Here is an 18,714-nt window from a genome sequence, read left to right as displayed (position 1 = left end):
TCCCTGCCTGACTGCCCTAGTGATAGACTGTGACCGGAAGCTTGTAAGCCGGAATAAACCTTTTCCTCCTTAAATTGCTTTTGGCCGTGGCGTCTTAGCACAGCAATGGGAAGACTGGCTGGGACAGTGGTAGTGCGGTAGCGTATGTGACAGACAAATGCTTGGTCTTCCTCTGCAGAGGTCCCCGTACTCCCTTAAACCCTAGCCTTGAACCTGCTCCCTTCTCAGCAGTGTCCAGGAACAGTGTCGCGAGGCCCAGCTAGGAGCTACGCTAGATGAACAAATAATTAGTTATAGTTTGCTGCCCCACTGTGATTTTTATTAGATTTACATAGAAAACACAAGTTGGTTTTTTGGTTTTGTTTGTTTGTTTTTCTTGCTGGGCTGTCCTCATCAGTGGAAATCATCTTCTGTTTTAATATCAGCTTTTGTCTGTTCCTTCTGGAAATCCTCAGGGTTCTGTGACCCCAACATTGATAGTCACCTTCCTGGGCTGCACTGGGCCCCTGGTGAATGTGGCAGGGATCAGGGCATCCTGACTGGGAACTGAATGTGTGCCTTGGGTTCTGCTTCTGACTTACTGACATAATCTGTGAGCCATATTTTTCCTCACTGGTGTCTAGAAAAAGCGTTAGGTGTGCTGCGTCTCGTTGACTAAATACCTCCGCACTGCGCAGGGACGCAGCACCGCGCATGGGCGCAGCACCGCGCATGGGCGCAGCAAACGGTAATTAGTTCTGAATTCTGAGGGGGCAGCAGGAAGTTAGACTTGGCCATTTCAACCCGCCTAGGAAGAGGCGCCATTTATTAACATCTTGGAAACATAATTTCCTCTTGAATAAAGTTTCTGAATGTTAAGGTGGCCGTACAAAAGGAAGTCTGAACTCCGCGCCCAATGGGACTAATTCTTAGCAGCTTCACTCTGTAGGGTGTCCTAAACGCTGCTTATGAAGGCATGCAGAAACGGGAATAATTGGGATTACTATCTGTTCTGTGCCTTCTACTGGGGGGATCAGATCTGTAGCCACCTGCCCTAGCACAGTGCAGGTGCTAATAGTAGCTCTTAAACATAGCCTGGTCGCAACTGCGCATCTCTGTCTACAGTGCTCAACACCCCTAGACACGTAGTCAAAACATGGAGTCTCACTGGGGGCCTCAAAGACACTATTAGAAGAGCTTTTAAATTCAGGGCCTGGGTGTGGTGGTGCATACCTGTAATCCCAGCGCTTAGGAAGTGGAGGCAGGGGGATTAAGAATTCACAGTCACCTCAGGTGATGGTGGCACACGCCTTTAATCCCAGCACTCTGGGGGAGGCAGAGGTAGGCAGATCTCTGCGTTCAAGGCCAGCCTGGCTTACAAGAGCTAGTTCCAGGATGGGTTCCAAAGCTACAGAGAAACCCTGTCTCGAAAAAGCAAAAACGAAAATAATAATAATAATAATAATAATTTCAGGGTCATAGAGCAAGTTTGAATCCAGCCAGGCAGGGCTGCAATACCAATACAAATGAGGACAAAGCTTTTTAAAACAAACACTGGAGAGGTGTCACCGTTAGCCCAGCCACTCTGGGAACAATTATTCCATTGTTAAATTTTAACTAAATTTATTATTATTATTATTATTATTATTATTTGTATGGCGTGTAAGTCACATGTGTACGAATGAGGTCAGGGATTCAGCCTTTCCTGGTTTTCCCTTTACACTGTGGGTCCTGGAGATCACACTCAGGAATAAAAAGTACCTCAGTGAGAAAAAAAATTTTTTTACTTTTTTCTGTCCTCTTCCCTTTTTTTCTTTTCCATTTTCTTTATTTTTCTTCCTCTGCTCCTTCCTTCCTTCCTCCTTCCTCCCTCCCTCCCTTGTTAGTTGAACTACAAATTTAGAAAATAGCATAATTTAACTTTTGGCAATGACTTCACAGCCGAGCCCATTTTTGTGTTCAATGATCTATTAATTAAACACAAGCGGCTTCAACATTCATCACCCTTCCTTGCAAGTCCTGGAAACCAAAAAGCACAGCGGGCTGGCTTTCCCATCACACAGACTCTAGGCGCCGGGTCCCCACGCGTTGGCAGTTGGCGACCCCCCTCGGGTCCCCCTCGGCCTCTGGTGGCCTGAGAGTGTTTTCCACATTTGCTCAACCCCTTCGCTGTCGTCCAGGCAGGCCCAGCCGCGGCCCAGGCGCAACCACTGCAGCCACCACCGACCGGAACATGGGGGGCAAGGCGAGCCCCGGGGCGCAGGAGCGCGTGGACGAGGAGGCACGGACCTGCTGCGGCTGCCGCTTTCCGCTGCTGCTGGCGTTGCTGCAGCTGGCTCTGGGCATCGCGGTGACCGTGCTGGGCTTCCTCATGGCGAGCATCAGCCCCTCCCTGCTAGTCAGAGACACTCCGTTCTGGGCTGGGATCATTGTAAGCATCGAGTCTGTTCTGCCTAAGCGCCAGCGGGCATGCCAAGCCGCGTGGCGGAGTGGAGACTAACCCAGTTGCATGCGCTCCCCCACCCCAGCTGCACCCCTAACTGCTTGGAGAGTGACTGTGGGCACACTTGGTCTCCCCGCAGCGAGGCTGGACTCAGGGGATTTCGGTCTCCTCCTGCCTGAGGCTGCTTGCTCCTCCCAGGGCCCTGACTCTCAATCTGCTGGAGCAGGAGAGGCCCAGTGGGTCGTCTTGCACAGCCTCTAAGACAACTCTGAAGATCCACCCCGCGTGGCTCGGTCCTTGTCCCATTGCCCAGCCCCACGCCTGTCTGTCTAAGTAGCACAAAGTGAAGCTCAGCTTGGGAAAAGCAGGGTAGGAAAACCTGAACTTGGAGTCATGCTGGTTTTGTTAAACTTCAATGCCTTGTTCTCAGGCAGGGCCAGAGAACACCCGCAAGCACAGACCAGACCCACACAAGTGTCTGGCTATGGAAGAAGGTGTTAGGGACTGTCTTAATTGGCACCCAGCACTACGAGTTAGTGTGGGAATTCTTTAAGGTAAAATAGGTTCGGCTTACTGAATACCTACTGTGTGCCTGCTCTGCGGGACATCTACCCTGTGTTGTTCTGTTCCTGCACTTTTAGGGAACAGTCCTCAAGCCAGAGAAGCCAGGCTGGCCCCGCCCAGGGTCATGAGCTCCGAAAGCATTCAGACAGCCAGGGTGGCATCTCTGTAGTCAGAGTCTGGCTTGCTATTTTAATACCATAGTATCTAAAGCCAGTGCTAAACTCTCTGACAGGTTGTTTCAGTTGATCGTGAAACAGTGAGGATTGTTACTCCTCTTTGGACAAGAGGAAGCCCAGTAAATGACACCCTCACGCCCAGAAGGTAAAACGGCCTCAGGGGAGACCATCAGGGACCCTTCTGCCTTCCAGCGCACACTGCCATTCCTGTTGCTGACCACACAAGGAAACCCCCAACATAGCTGTGTACGGTGCGGAACTCAGAGACACCTGATGCATATGCATGGGTGCAGATATTTTTAAATTAAGATTATTCGAGCTCACAGATCTTTGAAGAGGAATTTAAAACATTCAATTCGTGTCCCGAGAATTCCCTTGAAATTATCGTGATTGGAGTTTTCTAAGCCAAATGATTTTAAAAATAACTTCTCGCGTAGACATACTGGATATTTTAGTCGCCACGATGGCTGTCAACAGACTCCGGGGTGTGTGGGGAAGATATCTGTCCTTGAAGGTTAGACAAATGGAAGGGTCAGGAATGAAACTGGTTTTGAGAACTGACTTTTATTTCATCTTCAAGACCAGTTCCAAAGAAATGGACGAGAAGGGGACAAAACTATGTTTTAATGTTCAAGGCATGATACAGAAATCTTGAAACCTGGGGAATCCAAAGCTCCTGTGAGGTTTGCCGTTCCTAATGGCTTGCTGGGTGTGGCGCGGAGACCCTTCTACACAGCAAGGGACTCTTGTTTCTTCTCCATAGCCTAGGGTTCCCTTGAAGCTCACCCACAGCATGAGGCCCTGCTTGAGTTTCCTTTCCACAGAGAATCTGGGTAGAGTAGTGTGTGCATCCAATACAGATGTCCCCAGCCTACAGAGGAGCCTCTGAGACACCAGGTGGGGGGCACATCTCGTCTCAGCAGGATGAGGGCTGTGGGCAGTGTGTCACTGTCTCTCAGACACAGGGACCCTGTGCTTGCCTGACCACAGTTGGTGGTTGGTGTCAGGGCATACTTCCAGGATGTCAGGAAGGGAGAGGCAGGAGGCAGATGGTGTCGGGCAGGTGTGTAAACACCACACCTGGTGGGGAGTCCTGGCTCTAACATTATTTGCTGAATAACTGTGGTAAGTTGGTTAATGTCTCTAGGCTTCAATTTTGGGGGCTTGGGGGCTTGTCTGTCTGTCTGTGTCCATGTATGCACACATATGTGTCTAGGAGGGCACGCACGCACACACACACACAAACACATATATGACCAGCCTGTGGAGGTCAGAGGGCAAGGCTGTGATGTCTTCTTCAATCACACCTCACCCCACCCCTGTTTTTGAGGCAATGTCTCTCACTGACCCCCAAAACCTACCAACTTGGCTAGATTGGCTGGCCAAGGAGCCCCCCACCCCAATCTCCCCATCTCCGCTCCTGCCGTGTTGAGGTCACAGACACCTGTAGCCACACCTAGCTGTTTATGTGGGCGCTGGGGCTCCGACTCAGGTCCACACGTTTGTGCATCAGGCACTTTACCCCAGCCGTGTCCCCAGCCCCGGTTTCTGTTTCTTTATTGCTAATATAGTAAGTCCTACCCCTTAGCGTCACCCTGAGGAGATCAATACACGGGAAGCAGCCCCTGGCACGGTGCCAGCCCATAGCTAACAGGATGACTGGCCCACCATGCTTTAGGTTTGGGGAACAGACCCTGATGGTGACGCTCATCAAGGTCCATCTCCCTGGTGTAAAAGTTGCGCTGTGCTGAGAGGCTCGGTACCAAACTCCTGGTCGAAGAGAGCCACACCCACTTCCGGAATGCAGGCGGAGACTCCCACACCGTCCACAGCGTGGGTGCTTCAGATTTTTTGTTTATCCAGGCAGTCTCTTGGCATAAGGATTGGCTTCGGTTTTCGGACTCTGCTGTCCTGTTAACTTGAGGTCTGGGTGATGGCATTTCCTTCATACAACTGGGATACCTGGGTGAACCCACACAGGGGGCTTCTCTTTGGCCAGGGCCTGTGTGACTTGCTTGGTGACATTGTACTAAAGGGGCCCTGGGTGATTTATGCTCGGAAATTTCAGGCATGTGAGGTGGTGGGGGACCACTGTGACTGTCCGTAAATGTGACTCCCTCCACTCGAGTTACCAAAGATTTCCGTATAGGCAAGGAAGACATTGAATGTGGCTGCGGTGGGGGCTGTGACACACCCCAGAGTCCTTTGTAGGTGGCAGAGGTTATAAATCACCAATGATAATGAGAAGAGAGGCGGTATCTCTGAGGACAAACGAGGTTGCGGGCAGAGTCCCCAGGAGAGAGATGGTGGTCCTCTGTGCCTGCGCACTTTTTTCCGATTTACTGTTTGAATCAGATTGCCGATCTAGGTTTTAATTTTGTGTTTGGTCTTCAAGACAGGATCTCACATAGGGTCTTGACTTAGCCAGCTTTGAACTCCTGATCTTTCTGCCTCCACGTCCCACACGCCCAAGCAATTTCAGTTCTCCTTATGCCAGGGAAGGAATCCGGGACTGTGGGAATTGAGCGAGCACAGTTCTGATTGAGATGTCTTATGTGTTTAAACATGGGTTTATTCTTCTCTGTTCAGTAGCATGTGTTAGGGGCGTCTGCCTGCGTCTAAGATGGCATTCCCACAGCTGGGGGACATCTCCACCTGCTGATGGACTGGCCCCTCATCACATCTGACAGTAACGGATAGTGCCCATTAGAGATGTACCCCACACCCGTGTTTCCAGAGCCCATCTTTGCTTGGAGTCCCAAGCAGTGCTTTATTTCCTTTGGCGTCTTTGCCCTGAAGTCAATTTCAGCGCCTGTGCCCACATCTCACCTCCCCTGAGGACATTGTGATGTTCTTGTCTCTAGTACCCAGCTCATCTCTACTCACCAAGTAGGTGAGGCAGATGAGAACTTTCTCTCATCATCCTGCCTCTGCCTCCTGAATGCTGGAATTGCAGGCGGGTGCAGCCATGTCCTGCCTCCTGCTATGTTCCTAAGCTGCTAGGCCTCTCCCTCCATCGTCCCCACATCATGTCTACTGGAATCCAAACTCTGAGATACACATCATATTAGCCCTGTCAGAATTTAAGGCAAAAGCTTCAAAGAAAGGGAATTGTGTTTCCTGTATTCAGCGGCCCTCACGAAACCCACGGAATGAATGTGGAATGAGAAGTTCTGCTGGGTATTTCATGAACAACGCCGGGAATGATGGTGCATGGCAGTGATCCCAGTACTCCAGAGGCTGAGGCAGGAGGATTGCAAGTTGCAGGCCAATCTAAACAGTAGAGTGATACCCTATCTCAAAACATAAGTGCGCGCACACACACAAAGAATTTCAGTATTTCTTTCTAATTTCAGTGTTTCAATTTCCGATTTCTCTGGGGGATTAGAAATGCAGGTGCACTTACTTGGATGCTTCAGAGCGGCTTAGAACTTGACACAGTGGAAGAGGAACCCATGGATGGCTGTTTGTAAGAGAGAATTGCAAGCATGGGGGCTTGGTGAGAATTTACCGTGAAATTTGCAAGCAGATGGCAAGTCAGGCTGAGGGGTAGTTATTATTCACGATTCACAACTAGAGGAAGCTCGGTGCACGGTGTAGCTAAGGAGCTCCACCGTCACGAAGACCGGCCGGAAGGGCACAGGTTTGGTGCCAGCTTTCATCAAGTCAGGATGCCAAGGGGACTGTCACTTTCCACACAGGAGTTCTGAGATTTGAAAAATTAAATCTGGAATACTATTTTTAGAAACACACTGTGTAATAATTTATTATTTTTCATACTAGGACTTTAATATGTGTTCCCAAACCTAGTACAACACCTCGGGTACCACTGGGTGACAGGTTTTATTACGTGACTGTCACAGGGTTGTTAGAACTCAGAAATAATGAGTACAGGGCTGATCCAACCAATCCCCACGGAGCATACATAACAGATGAATAGTAAGAAAATAACTTGATAGCCATGTGAAATTCTCACATCAAATATAAAAATTTTAATGAGTATATGAAAATGGCATGGAATATTTAAGAATTTCAGGGTAGAAAAGGAAGGTTAGGACAGAACAAAACCCACCAGAAATACATGGGCTGAAACTTTGCTGGTAGGCCATGATCTCGTGGTGTTATACAGAATAATAGAAATAGGTTAAATTAAGATGTAAGAGTTAGACAATAAGAAGCTAGAGCTAATGGACCAAGCAGTGATTTAATTAATACAGTTTCTGTGTGATTATTTCAGTACTGGGTGACCAGGACAAACAAGCGGCCTCCTCCAACAGTGGGGGTTGCTAAGGACCTAAAGATGCATCCTTCACCTAACAAGGAGATGCTGCCATTTCTGATATATTTTAAAAATCCTTCACTTCAGATATATTCCACTCAGAAGTTTACCCAGAGGATAGTGTCTGGATACATCTTTGAGATGTTGATGTGAGTCACCTCAGTCTTTAATGTTTTTGTAAGAGTAATTCTAGTACATAGACTTTTGGGGGGAACTGAAAGAAAAGGGAAATAATAAATGATTTAACCCCCTACCCACTAGGCTGCAGTGTGTCCCCTCACACATAATCTATCACACTCAAATCTATTTCTCTCAAACCTGCTGTTATCCAAAGTTTCTGTCTGAACTTAGGTATTCCCATTTTAAAATAATAGAACTGGATATTGAAATAGAAAGTTTAGCCATAGCATTTAAGAGGACTCTAAAGTAAGAATAGTGTGTTGTTATTGCTGCCTGTGGCTCCGGGCTCCCAGAATGTATAGAACACTAACTCATGATTTCCAAGATGTTTTAAAGTGGTTTGAGGCTGGAGAGATGACATGGCTTGCTAATCATTCAGAGGACCAGAGTTTGGGTCTTAGCACCCAGGTCAGGTAGTTCACAACTGCCTGTCACTGCAGCTCCAGGGGATCTGATGACCTCTTGTGGCCTCCGCAGGTACCTGCATAGACATTTGCACATACACACTCACAAAATAATAAAGTAAATCTTAAAAAATAACTAAGTAGCAATAGCAACCACAGAGTAGATGAATTCACTTGGCTTATTTTGCTTTTCCATGGCTAGAATAAATGACCTCTGGGGCTGATGTGCTGGACTTGACCGCTGGTGGGGTTAAGACCCCCGCGAGGGAAGCAACCCGTAAATCTGTAATTTTCAGTCTCGCCACCCACAGATTTCTGAACACTGCTCACTTCTCACTTGCTGTGAGGAAATGTCTGGGCTCCCTTGCCCACCCCCACCACTACAGTACCATCCTTTCCATTTCTGTTAAGATTGCTGTCTGATTGGCTGGCTTGTGTTGCTGTGCTCCGAGATAAGACAGCAGCATTAAAAGGATGTGTGCAGGCCATACCAGACTCGAGCCTGCAAATCTTGATGCAACTCCAGGGCAAGATTAAAACTTAGTCACTGGACTAGAACTTGGTAGATGGCGTCCATTTGGGAGGCCTAGACCATGTCAGTCTAAAATGCCAGCCACAAAAACCAGTCAGAATGTGGAGCTGGATGGGGTTGGTAGGGGTCTCAGGATGACATGAGTGTGGATGTCAGAGGACAGCTTGGAGGATTTAGTTCTTTTCTCCCACCATGTGAACCCTACAGACCAAATTCAGGGTTGGTTGTAGCAAGCTTACCTTTTGAACCATCTTGTTGGGTGTGCTTTTTGTTTTTGAGACAGAGTTTCGTATATCCCGGGTTGACCTTGAACTTCTGATATAACTGCTTCTCCCTCCCTAATTCAGGAATTATAGGTGTAGAAGGAGCTGCGGGCTGCTTCCCGCTGCCCAGCTCCCAGCCACCTGGCTAGCTTATGCCCTGAAATAACAACACACAAACTGTATTCATTTAAATACTGCCTGGCCCATTATATCTGGCCTCTTCTTGGCTAACTCTCATATCTTGCTTAACCCATATTTAGTAATTTGTGTAGCACCACGAGGTGGTGTCTTACTGGGAAAGATTCAGCATGTCTGACCTAGTGGCAGGATCCATGGCGTCTGGCCCAGAGAGGAGAGGCATGGCGATTGCCTCACTTCCCTCTTCCTCCCAGCATTCTGTTCTGTCTACTCCACCCACCCAAGGGCTGGCCTATCAAATAGCCAAGGCAGTTTCTTTATTAACCAATGAAATCAACACAAAACAGAAGACCCTTCCACATCATTTCACCACAGCCATTTGTGGCTAGACACTTTCTCTTTTTGCCAAGACTAGTTTAAAAGCTTTTGTAAGCAGGCCCCTATTTTACAGTTAGCAGCTCTCCTCAGTAGGTGTCCCATGACTCTGGGATCTGTGACATCTTGTATTCTTCAAGGCAATCCAGACTTCAACATCACCTCTTCACACAATGGCCTCTCTAGGCCTTCATTCAGGGCCATCCCTAGTACATGTCTGGCCTCAGTGGTATTCCTTTGGTGAAGAGGCAATTTCTGTAACCCCTTTCTTCTATCCTTAATTAATATTCACAACCCCATGACCGAAGCTGCCAACTTCTGCTGTTTGCTGGGGCTGGAACATGGCCCCCTTGTTCAATTGCATCTTCACCAGCTTTCTGTTTTCAACCTTTACTGCCAAATCTTGGCTGCTCTTGAACTTGATTGATGCATTTTTCTAATTATTCTTTATCAATAAAAGCTTGGAGTCAAATATTGGGGTAAGAACCTGTTTGAACAGAGAAGCAACAGAGAAGCAATCAATGACCTCCTATCTCTTTTGTTCCTCCATCCAAAAGGATCAAGAGCTCTCAGCATACTAATTCTTGTCTGTCTGTCCTCAGTCCTCCAAAACCTCTGTGATTAATTTTGGTCAACGAGTAGCTAGTTCTGACCTCTGATTTAAAACAACCTCTAATGTCAGTCTTGGGAGTATCATAATGCAATCAAAATATTATACAACATTTCCCCCTTTTGTCTAAATAAAAAAGGAGGGTTTTAACTCTGAAACAAAAGAACTATATATAATAAGAAAAATTATCAGGTAAGAATTACATTTGTAATGTCCAGTCCATTTGGATTTGGCAAACTCAGAGAAAATACTCCATTATCTAGCCTATCTTAGTGAGTTCCAAGTTTTGTAGGTAATTCACTTTCCCTCCTAACTTGTATTCCCCACCCCAGGCTATCCTTTTATGTATCTCAACCTTATACACTTTATACCTCTCTCATGAGATTTTTTCTGAATTTGGTAGCAAGAAAAACTAACTATAATTATCTAGTCTTCAACTTCATCAGAGACCTGAGAAGGATATAAGATTATCTGAGTAAATAGAAAGTACAGAGCAAACAACTTCCAAAAATATAGAAATGATGAAAGCAGCTGGCTGCCTGGATGGCCACTCAAGGTTCTCTATAAGGTTAGGACATCTATCTTTGGCCTACAGGCCTAGTCTGACAGACTTTTCTGTGAAGCAGAAATTTTGAAGGCCTGTCCTACCTCGTCTTGGCAAAGTTTGGCAGTCAGCTTTTTGTGTGTGGGTCTAGCTTGTCCTATTTGGACAGTATGCTGTCAGCTGTCAAGGCAAGGACAAATTTGGCCACAAAGAAAGCAAACTCCATATGGAGTTTCTTCAATGCCCACCATCTTCTCTAAGGTAGATTGGTACTGGCAGGAGAAGGCATATTTCACTGTCATGAAAAGCCTTATGTTATTAAAACATCTTAAATGGCATATTCAATAGATTCCTGAAGTGTTTGGTGGTTACCTGCCTATCTAAAATATATCTGTTTGATTTTGAAAATATACATAACTTGACTACAAGTTTGATTGTTATAGGTGACTAACTACTAACCTGCATAATCCTAAATAGATTGTAGTAATAACTTTCAAGGACTAAAAATTTATATTACACTGTTAAATGAGCTACCTAGACATAATACCTTAAAAAGAGTGTGTGCATATATAAAATAACAAAAATAAACTTAAATTTGTGTCAATATATAAAAACCCATACCAATATAAAATATTTAAGATTAATAGTTGCTTTTTTAAGTTTAAAAGTGGATTCAGAAATCTACCCCTTTATCCTATTATTTATATATCCCCCATTTTTCTTTTAAGTATGAGATACCTGAATATAATCTCTTTTGTTCAGCATTTTCCTGACCATGATCGATCATAACTTGTAACCAATTCCCTAAACAATGACAAATATCTATAACTCATTGAATGACCAAAACCACCCCTTCACCTCTTGGGAATGTGTGCTTTGTGTTCTTTGGGTTGCCTCCTGTTGCTTGGGGATGATGGAATCTCTAGAGCACCCTGAGAAAATTGAGATAATGGTCAGGTCCTGGGAGAGATGGCTGACTCATTTCTTCTCCACTTTCTGTGTGATAGGAAAGTGTAGGACTTATTTGAAGTCCTGGCTTGAGTAGTCTACAAGACTGGACTATCGCCGGGCAGTGGTGGCGCACGCCTTTAATCCCAGCACTCGGGAGGCAGAGGCAGGCGGATCTCTGTGAGTTCGAGACCAGCCTGGTCTACAGAGCTAGTTCCAGGACAGGCTCCAAAGCCACAGAGAAACCCTGTCTCGAAAAACCAAAAAAAAAAAAAAAAAAAAAAAAAAAGACTGGACTATCTTAGCTAACTGACATGAAATTTTCCTGAGCAGTTTTTACTCCAAAACTTTTATTTGGGTGGTGTTTGTCATCTTAGTGGCATTACCACAATCCAGGTGGAATTGTCATTGTGGGGCCTCATCTTCCTTTTGGAGTCTTCAAAGATTCTTGTTAGAAATGGCCATGGTTCACTGCAGAACATTTAAACATTTTAAATATCATATGCAGTAGATCTTGGAGAGGGTAAAGGACCACAATTTGTTAAAGTATATCGGGGTACACAAAGTTAATTGCTAGTTACCGGATAGAGACATAAGCCCAAAATAATGTACAGGAAGCTAGATGAAACCCTTTTCTAAAGTTAGTACTCTATATGACCATTAATATCACAGCAGAAAGTTTATCTTATAAATTTTCAGATATTTATACCTTAAGACAAGTTTTGAAGGGTCAAAATAAAACTGAAAGCTTATGAGACTAGTAGCAATGAAATAGTCCCTTAATTTTGGTTTTTCTTCTATCCCATATCAGGTGGCTCTTCTGACATGAGACAGAGATTTTGGATTTTCCTTTAACACACATGCTTGGGTTTAGAGAAGGAGTGAGCCACACTCCAACTCCAAAGCCAGATTTAATTTTTAATTGAACTGGGACTATAAAAAAGACCATTTGTGTTAAATATCTGTAGAGAACAGCAGAAATAAACATTTAAAGATTTATGAAATTTTATCCTGTTGGAAATGTGCTATGTCATTACACCAATTTACTCTTTTTCTTGGGATATTTTCTTTGGATAATTCACCCTTTTTCTTCAGATGTCTCATGTGTCCAGTGGTCTTCAGATTCCTTAGTTGGATGCCTTCATTCTGCAGGAAAGACAAAATTAAAACCCTGCCTCAACCCTAATTTTGGGGAGTCTCCATTTTGGCAGGTTATATCTGATCAAATGAAAGGCATTTGTTAGTCTTATAAGTCAGTTTAGACTTATAAGACAACATGAATCGTCATGTTGTTTGATGAAGTATCTCCTTTTTTAATCAAGAGGTCTCTCTTGTTCGAGTCTAATCTTTATCAATTTTGATGGTATCCATAGCTTTTCTTCTTCCATGGAAACAAAAATCCTCTTCCCCAAGGTAACACATATTCTGCTTTCCATTCTGAGGTCAACACATCTTTAAAGAATACAGCTGATTTAATGCAGCATTTTTTCCTACTATCCAGTGTCTCTCCACAGCTGTCCTTCCTTTCTCATTAGCAGTTAGAAATTTTAAAGTTAATAAAGCATTGTGCAGTTTATTTCTTGGGGGTCTTTATCATTCTTTTTTGTTTATTAAGCATATCTTTTAGCATGTGATTAGATCTTTCTATAACTGTTTGCCCTGAAGGGTTGTGTGGTATACATGTAATATGCTTTATATTATAATAAGCAAAAAACTGTTTGATTTTACAAGAGACATATGCTGGAGCATTGTCAGTCTTAATTTGTACAGGTATCACCAGAATGGTCATAGCTTCTAACAATGTGTAATCACAGAATCAGCCTTTTCAGTACTCAAAGCAATAACCTATTTTAATCCTAAATATGTATCTGTGGTATGGTGTACATATTTTAATTTTCCAAACTCACAAAATGAAACACATTCATTTGCCAAATTTCATTTCTTTGAATTCTTTTTGCAGTACTCCTGCAGGTTGGTTATACAAAGAACAAGTAGGGCATTTCCTTTTAATTTCCTGGCTTGTTGACAAATGATAGAAAAATCTATCTTCAAACCTTTGCTACTAACATGTTGTTTCCTATGAAATCCTGAATCTTCTACCCATAGATGATCAATTTCATCATTACCTTGTGCTAGAGGGCCTGGTAGACCCATATGGGATCTGTTACATGTGACATGCAAGGGATGATTTCTATTTCTGAGTATTTCTTCTAATTGAATAAATAACAAAGTTAATTCTGAATTATTTGGAATAAGTTCAGCTGTTTCAACATGTAAAACAACTCTTTCTGCATATTGAGAATCAGTAACTATATGAAGTGATTCTGGAAAATCTGATAATACCATGAGAATAGCATATAATTTTGACCTTTGAACAGAATAATAAGGGCTTTAAGCTACCTTGCTTAAATTTCCTGACTTATAACCTGTTTTTCCTGATTTATTTGCATTCTTATAGAATGTAGCTACTCCACAAATTGGTGTTCTCCATACAATGTGAGGGAGGTTCCAATTAGTTCTCTTTATAAACTGAAGTCTTTTGCTTTGGGGATATTTGTCGCTAATATCTCCAAAAAATGACTTCAAGCTCTTTGCCAATTTTCATTTCCTGTCTATGATGAGGAAATTTCAACATTAATCAAAAGTATGACAATTTCTGCTGGTTTTAGTCGTACTAATTGTTGAAGTTTGAATTTTCCTTTCAGAATCAATTTAGAAATTTTTATACATAGGTCTCTAATTTTTTTTTTGAGACAGGGTTTCTCTGTAGCTTTGGTGCCTGTCCTGGAACTAGCTCTTGTGGACCAAGTTGGTCTCAGACTCACAGAGATCCACCTGCCTCTGCCTCCTGAGTACTGGGATTAGAGGCGTGTGCTACCACTATCTGGCTGGTATTTAATTTTTACTCTGTATGATAAAAAATCCATTCTAAGATATTATCTTCTCTCTGCATAAGAATTCCCACAGGTGAATGCACACAAGGTCCAATGTCCAACACACAGTCAAGCTCTGGAGTGAAATATTCCACATGTGTCCTGTAATTTCATTTATGCCAGAGCCTATTCTCTCTCAGCCTCAGCTGATAATTTTCTTATACTATCAAGTCATTAGCTCCTTGTAATGTTTGAAATAAATGGCTTAGTTCTTGAATTGTCAATTCAATTGTGGGCCATAGTCAGTTAAAATCAGCAATTTTTTAAAATAATTAAGAATTTATAATTGATCTTTCCTGATTTGTACTTTTTTGGTCAATTTTTTTTGTAAACCTGTCTTATATCCTAGATAATTAATATAATCTTCTCTCTGTATTATTTTCAGGAACAATTTATAATCCCCAACAAGGCAAAATTTACTTCTTTAGACATTTTATCTAAGGTGTCTGCATCAGAATCAGCTAGTAAGTGACATATGATGGTAAATTATAGATTTATAAATGATTTCCAATGGCTGTTGTACAAAATATTGACATAAGGTAGGGCTATTTAACATCCGTCATGGAAGAATTTCCCACTGATAACTTTTAACAGACTGGGAATTATCCTACATAGGCACTGTGAAGGCAAATTTTTCTCCATCCTGTTCTCCAAAAGGTATATTTAAAAAGCAGTCTTTTAAGTCCATCACTATAATAGATTATCCTTTAGTTAATAGATAAGGCAAGGGAACTGCAGTAAAGAGCCATTGGCTGAATCTCCTCATATCTCGTTTTAATGACAAAAATATGAGAACTCCAAGGACTGGTTGATTCTTCACTACTCTGACTATTTGGCTGCTCCTGTACCAGCTGTTCTGAAGCCTGCAATCTTTCTGATGTCAAAGGCCATTGTTCCACCCAGACAGGTTTGTCAGTTAGCCATTTTAAAGGTAGGACTGTTGGTGCCCTTTAAAGATCAGCAGATGTTGTGCCTGTTTGTGTGACCTGAATGGTCCATGACTGTTCTTGATAAAACCTTTTAATATTTCTCTCAGAAACATATTTTAGTTAATGGTCTGTTTCTGAGATTGGAGGGATGTTAATCTGGGTATTCCATTGCTATAACAAATCATGTACCTGTAAATCCATTGCTATGTTATGATGTAGGAGGGTCTTCTACCTATGTGTTTCTTTTATTGGTTAATAAAGAAACTGCCTTGGCTTTTTTGATAGGGCAGGATTTAGATATGTGGAGTAGACCAGATAGAATGCTAGGAGAAAGAAGCAGAGTCATGCAGATGTCATGAAGCTCTGGCCTGAGATGGACGTAGGTTAGGATCTTTCCCATGGTGCTACACAGATTCAATGGAAATGGGTTAATCAAGATGTGAGAGTTAGTCAATATGAAGCTAGAAATAATGGGCTAGGCAGTGTTTAAATGAATACAATTTGTCTGTTGTTATTTTGGGTGTAAAGCTAGCCATGCAGGAGCCGGGTGGGATGAAAAGCAGGCCTGCTCGCCTCATCACTACAGTGTTAGGCATATATGGCTTTAATTTTCCTTTCTGTCCTTCTGGACTTATACACACAACCAATCTTGTGCTTTGTTTTACCTGAGAGAACGTTGTAATCTCTATAAGCTTAAAATTTACTTCCTGAAGAGGCCAACTTGGAAGTCAAGATTTTAATGCAATTATTATTACATCTGCCCCTGTGTCTACCAAACCCTCAATTTCTTGTGTGTTTAATTTTGGTGCTTGGCTGTTTATAGAAGTTTGACCAAATATTTGTTTTATGGTTTCTCCTCAAAATTCATTTTATCTTCTGAAGGTTTTCTGTCATTAGAGCAATTTGCTTTTTCACAACAGGCATGAATTCTTTTAATTCCCCTGAGGAGGAGTTTCCCTAGTAATCACAGGGAATGATTGAACCAAATTTGACACAAGGGCCTGTGAGAGGCCCCCTAAGGTGTTTCCTGATGACAAAGGGTTACCCTGCCTGTCACATGTTGACCTGGATTCATTTGTCCAATGTCAGCCTTTGCCACAATCCTGTTTATTCCAGGAGACTAGGGCCTTCTATTGGGATTACCTCTATGATGACAGAAGTTACAAAATAATCCCACGCTAGTTCAGAATTAAGTATAACAAAGGGTTATTTATTTAGGGGAGACTCACAGATCACTGTCCTACCTCTACAAGAAATACTGTTCCCAGGAATGCCTTGCCTACAATCCCTTTTCAGATGACCTAGTTTACCACATTAAAACATCTGACGTTTTTGATTTTTCTTAAAATTTTTTGAGATCATTTCTCCTACCCAGGTATCATTATGAGCATGAGATCCAAAGTGCTAATCCTGCTGCTAAAGACCTAATTACCTTGTTGCATTCTGAACTAGCATTTTCAAATGCCAAATATTCAATTAATAATTGTCTAACTTCTGGATCTGATAACATTCTATTTATAGCTGTGGTCAGTCTTTGTAAGGAATCAGGAAGGTTCTTTTGGGCCTTGTATAATCTTAGTAAATTGCTCAGTCCTCTTTCCCGATTCTTCAGTCCTGTCCCATGCATTGAAAGGTGCTGTATGGCATTGAGCAAAGGTGTGGTCATCAAATTTAATCTGTCTCTGTAAGTCAGCATTTTTGACCCTCACCAAGAATTTGCCCTTGGAGAATCTCATAACCTCTATGAGATTATTATTCTTCTATGGTGCTAGCTTCTACCACCCTTTCCCACTGTAGCTGAGTACCAGGTTCTGTTGTGTGATGTTTTGCTCCTTTGGCTTTTGGGGGCCTGCCACCCAGTTCCCAAATAAATCACACATGGAGGTTTATTCTTAGTTATGAATGTTTGACTTGTTTCTTGCCAGCTTTTCTTATCTTGAAGTGTCCCAACTACCTTTTGCCTCTGGACCTTTATCTTTGTCTATTTTTGTATGCCTTTCTTTCATTCTTACTTCCTAGCTGGCTGTGTGACTGGTCCCTGATGTCACCCTCTCCTTGTTCTCTCGTTTGCTTCTCATTCCCTTTGTCTCAGATTTCTCCTCCTATTTATTCTCTCTCTCTGCCAGCCCTGCCTGTCCTTGCTTCTGTCTCACTATTGGCTGTTCATCTCTTTATTAGGACCACCAGGTGTTTTAGACAGGCACAGGAACACAGCTTCACAGAGTTAAACAAATGCATCATAAACAAAAGTCACACACCTGAAAATAATATTCCCCGAATGAGATTCCAATACTGCTGTAACTAAATCTTTCCAGTGTTGTGGAATAATTTTGAGTGGCCCGTGAAGTTAACATCTGTTTCACAGAAGGTGAATGTGTACCATATGAAACTATTGCTTCCTAAAATCTTTTCAAATCTAACATTTCTACAGGACCCCAGCTACCTTCTGCATAGCCTCAGGAACACCTAGCATCTGGTTGTCATTCTTGAATGGTAATGGGATAAGTTAAGGTTGGTTTTCTAGTGACCTTGGATGCTCCCCTTCAGTTTTATAATGCAGGGGTGCAGTAGCTTCTGCTCTAAACTCATCTGTCCAGATGTGAATACTTTTCTTAGTTTTATTAATATGCCTTTCTAAGGATTGTATCTTATCAGTTAATTTGTTTTTTATATTTAGCACTGATATCCAACAGCATTTTAGGGATAACACATGAATTACCAAACTGATAGTGATTATAGTTGACATATGTCAATCTCACATACAGATTATCCCCTCACTTAACTGTCCCATTCCAAACCATCCGTTGCGGAACACACAGAGGCCTAACTCCCTGCATCCTAACATTGCTTCCCATTTTTAACATGGGGGAAAACTTTTTTAAAAATGATTCCCCTCCTTAAGAATTCCCTGGCAATCACAGTGGAGTGAGATGTTCACTGTTGCTGCATAGCACAGGTGGGCAGAGACCACAGTTGGTAAGATGCATAACACAGGTGGGCAGAGACCACAGCTGGTACAGCTTCATAACACAGGTGGGCAGAGACCACAGGTGATACAGCGGCATAGCACAGGTGGGCAGAGACCACAGGTGATACAGCGGCATAGCACAGGTGGGCAGAGACCACAGGTGGTAAGATGCATAGCACAGGTGGGCAGAGACCACAGCTGGTAAGATGCATAGCACAGGTGGGCAGAGACCACAGCTGGTAAGATGCATAGCGCAGGTGGGCAGAGACCACAGTTGGTAAGATGCATAGCACAGGTGGGCAGAGACCACAGTTGGTAAGATGCATAGCACAGGTGGGCAGAGACCACAGGTGATACAGCGGCATAGCACAGGTGGGCAGAGACCACAGGTGGTAAGATGCATAGCACAGGTGGGCAGAGACCACAGGTGATACAGTGGCATAGCACAG

At 43.3% G+C, this 18,714-nt stretch overlaps 1 protein-coding gene across 3 annotated transcripts in view; it reads left to right on the top strand.

Moving 5' to 3' along the window:
• Sspn (sarcospan) overlaps positions 1–18,714 on the top strand; it is a 93,422-nt gene that overhangs the window by 48,607 nt on the left and 26,101 nt on the right. The window contains exon 1 of one of the 3 annotated variants that reach the window (XM_075982282.1): positions 2,129–2,410. The exons of 1 other annotated variant lie outside the window; for it this stretch is intronic. In XM_075982282.1, coding sequence (XP_075838397.1) covers positions 2,213–2,410 — 198 coding nt within the window. In that variant the 5' untranslated portion in view covers positions 2,129–2,212. Of the gene's footprint in view, positions 1–2,128; positions 2,411–3,259; positions 3,308–18,714 lie in introns of those variants that run through there. One more of the 3 variants, XM_075982284.1, reaches the window with a different exon arrangement.

This window comes from Microtus pennsylvanicus, chromosome 8 (genome assembly GCF_037038515.1).
Source record: "Microtus pennsylvanicus isolate mMicPen1 chromosome 8, mMicPen1.hap1, whole genome shotgun sequence".
NCBI lineage: Eukaryota > Metazoa > Chordata > Mammalia > Rodentia > Cricetidae > Microtus > Microtus pennsylvanicus.
Note: the sequence above shows the minus strand (reverse complement) of the source record. Positions and strands in the feature narration are given on the sequence as shown.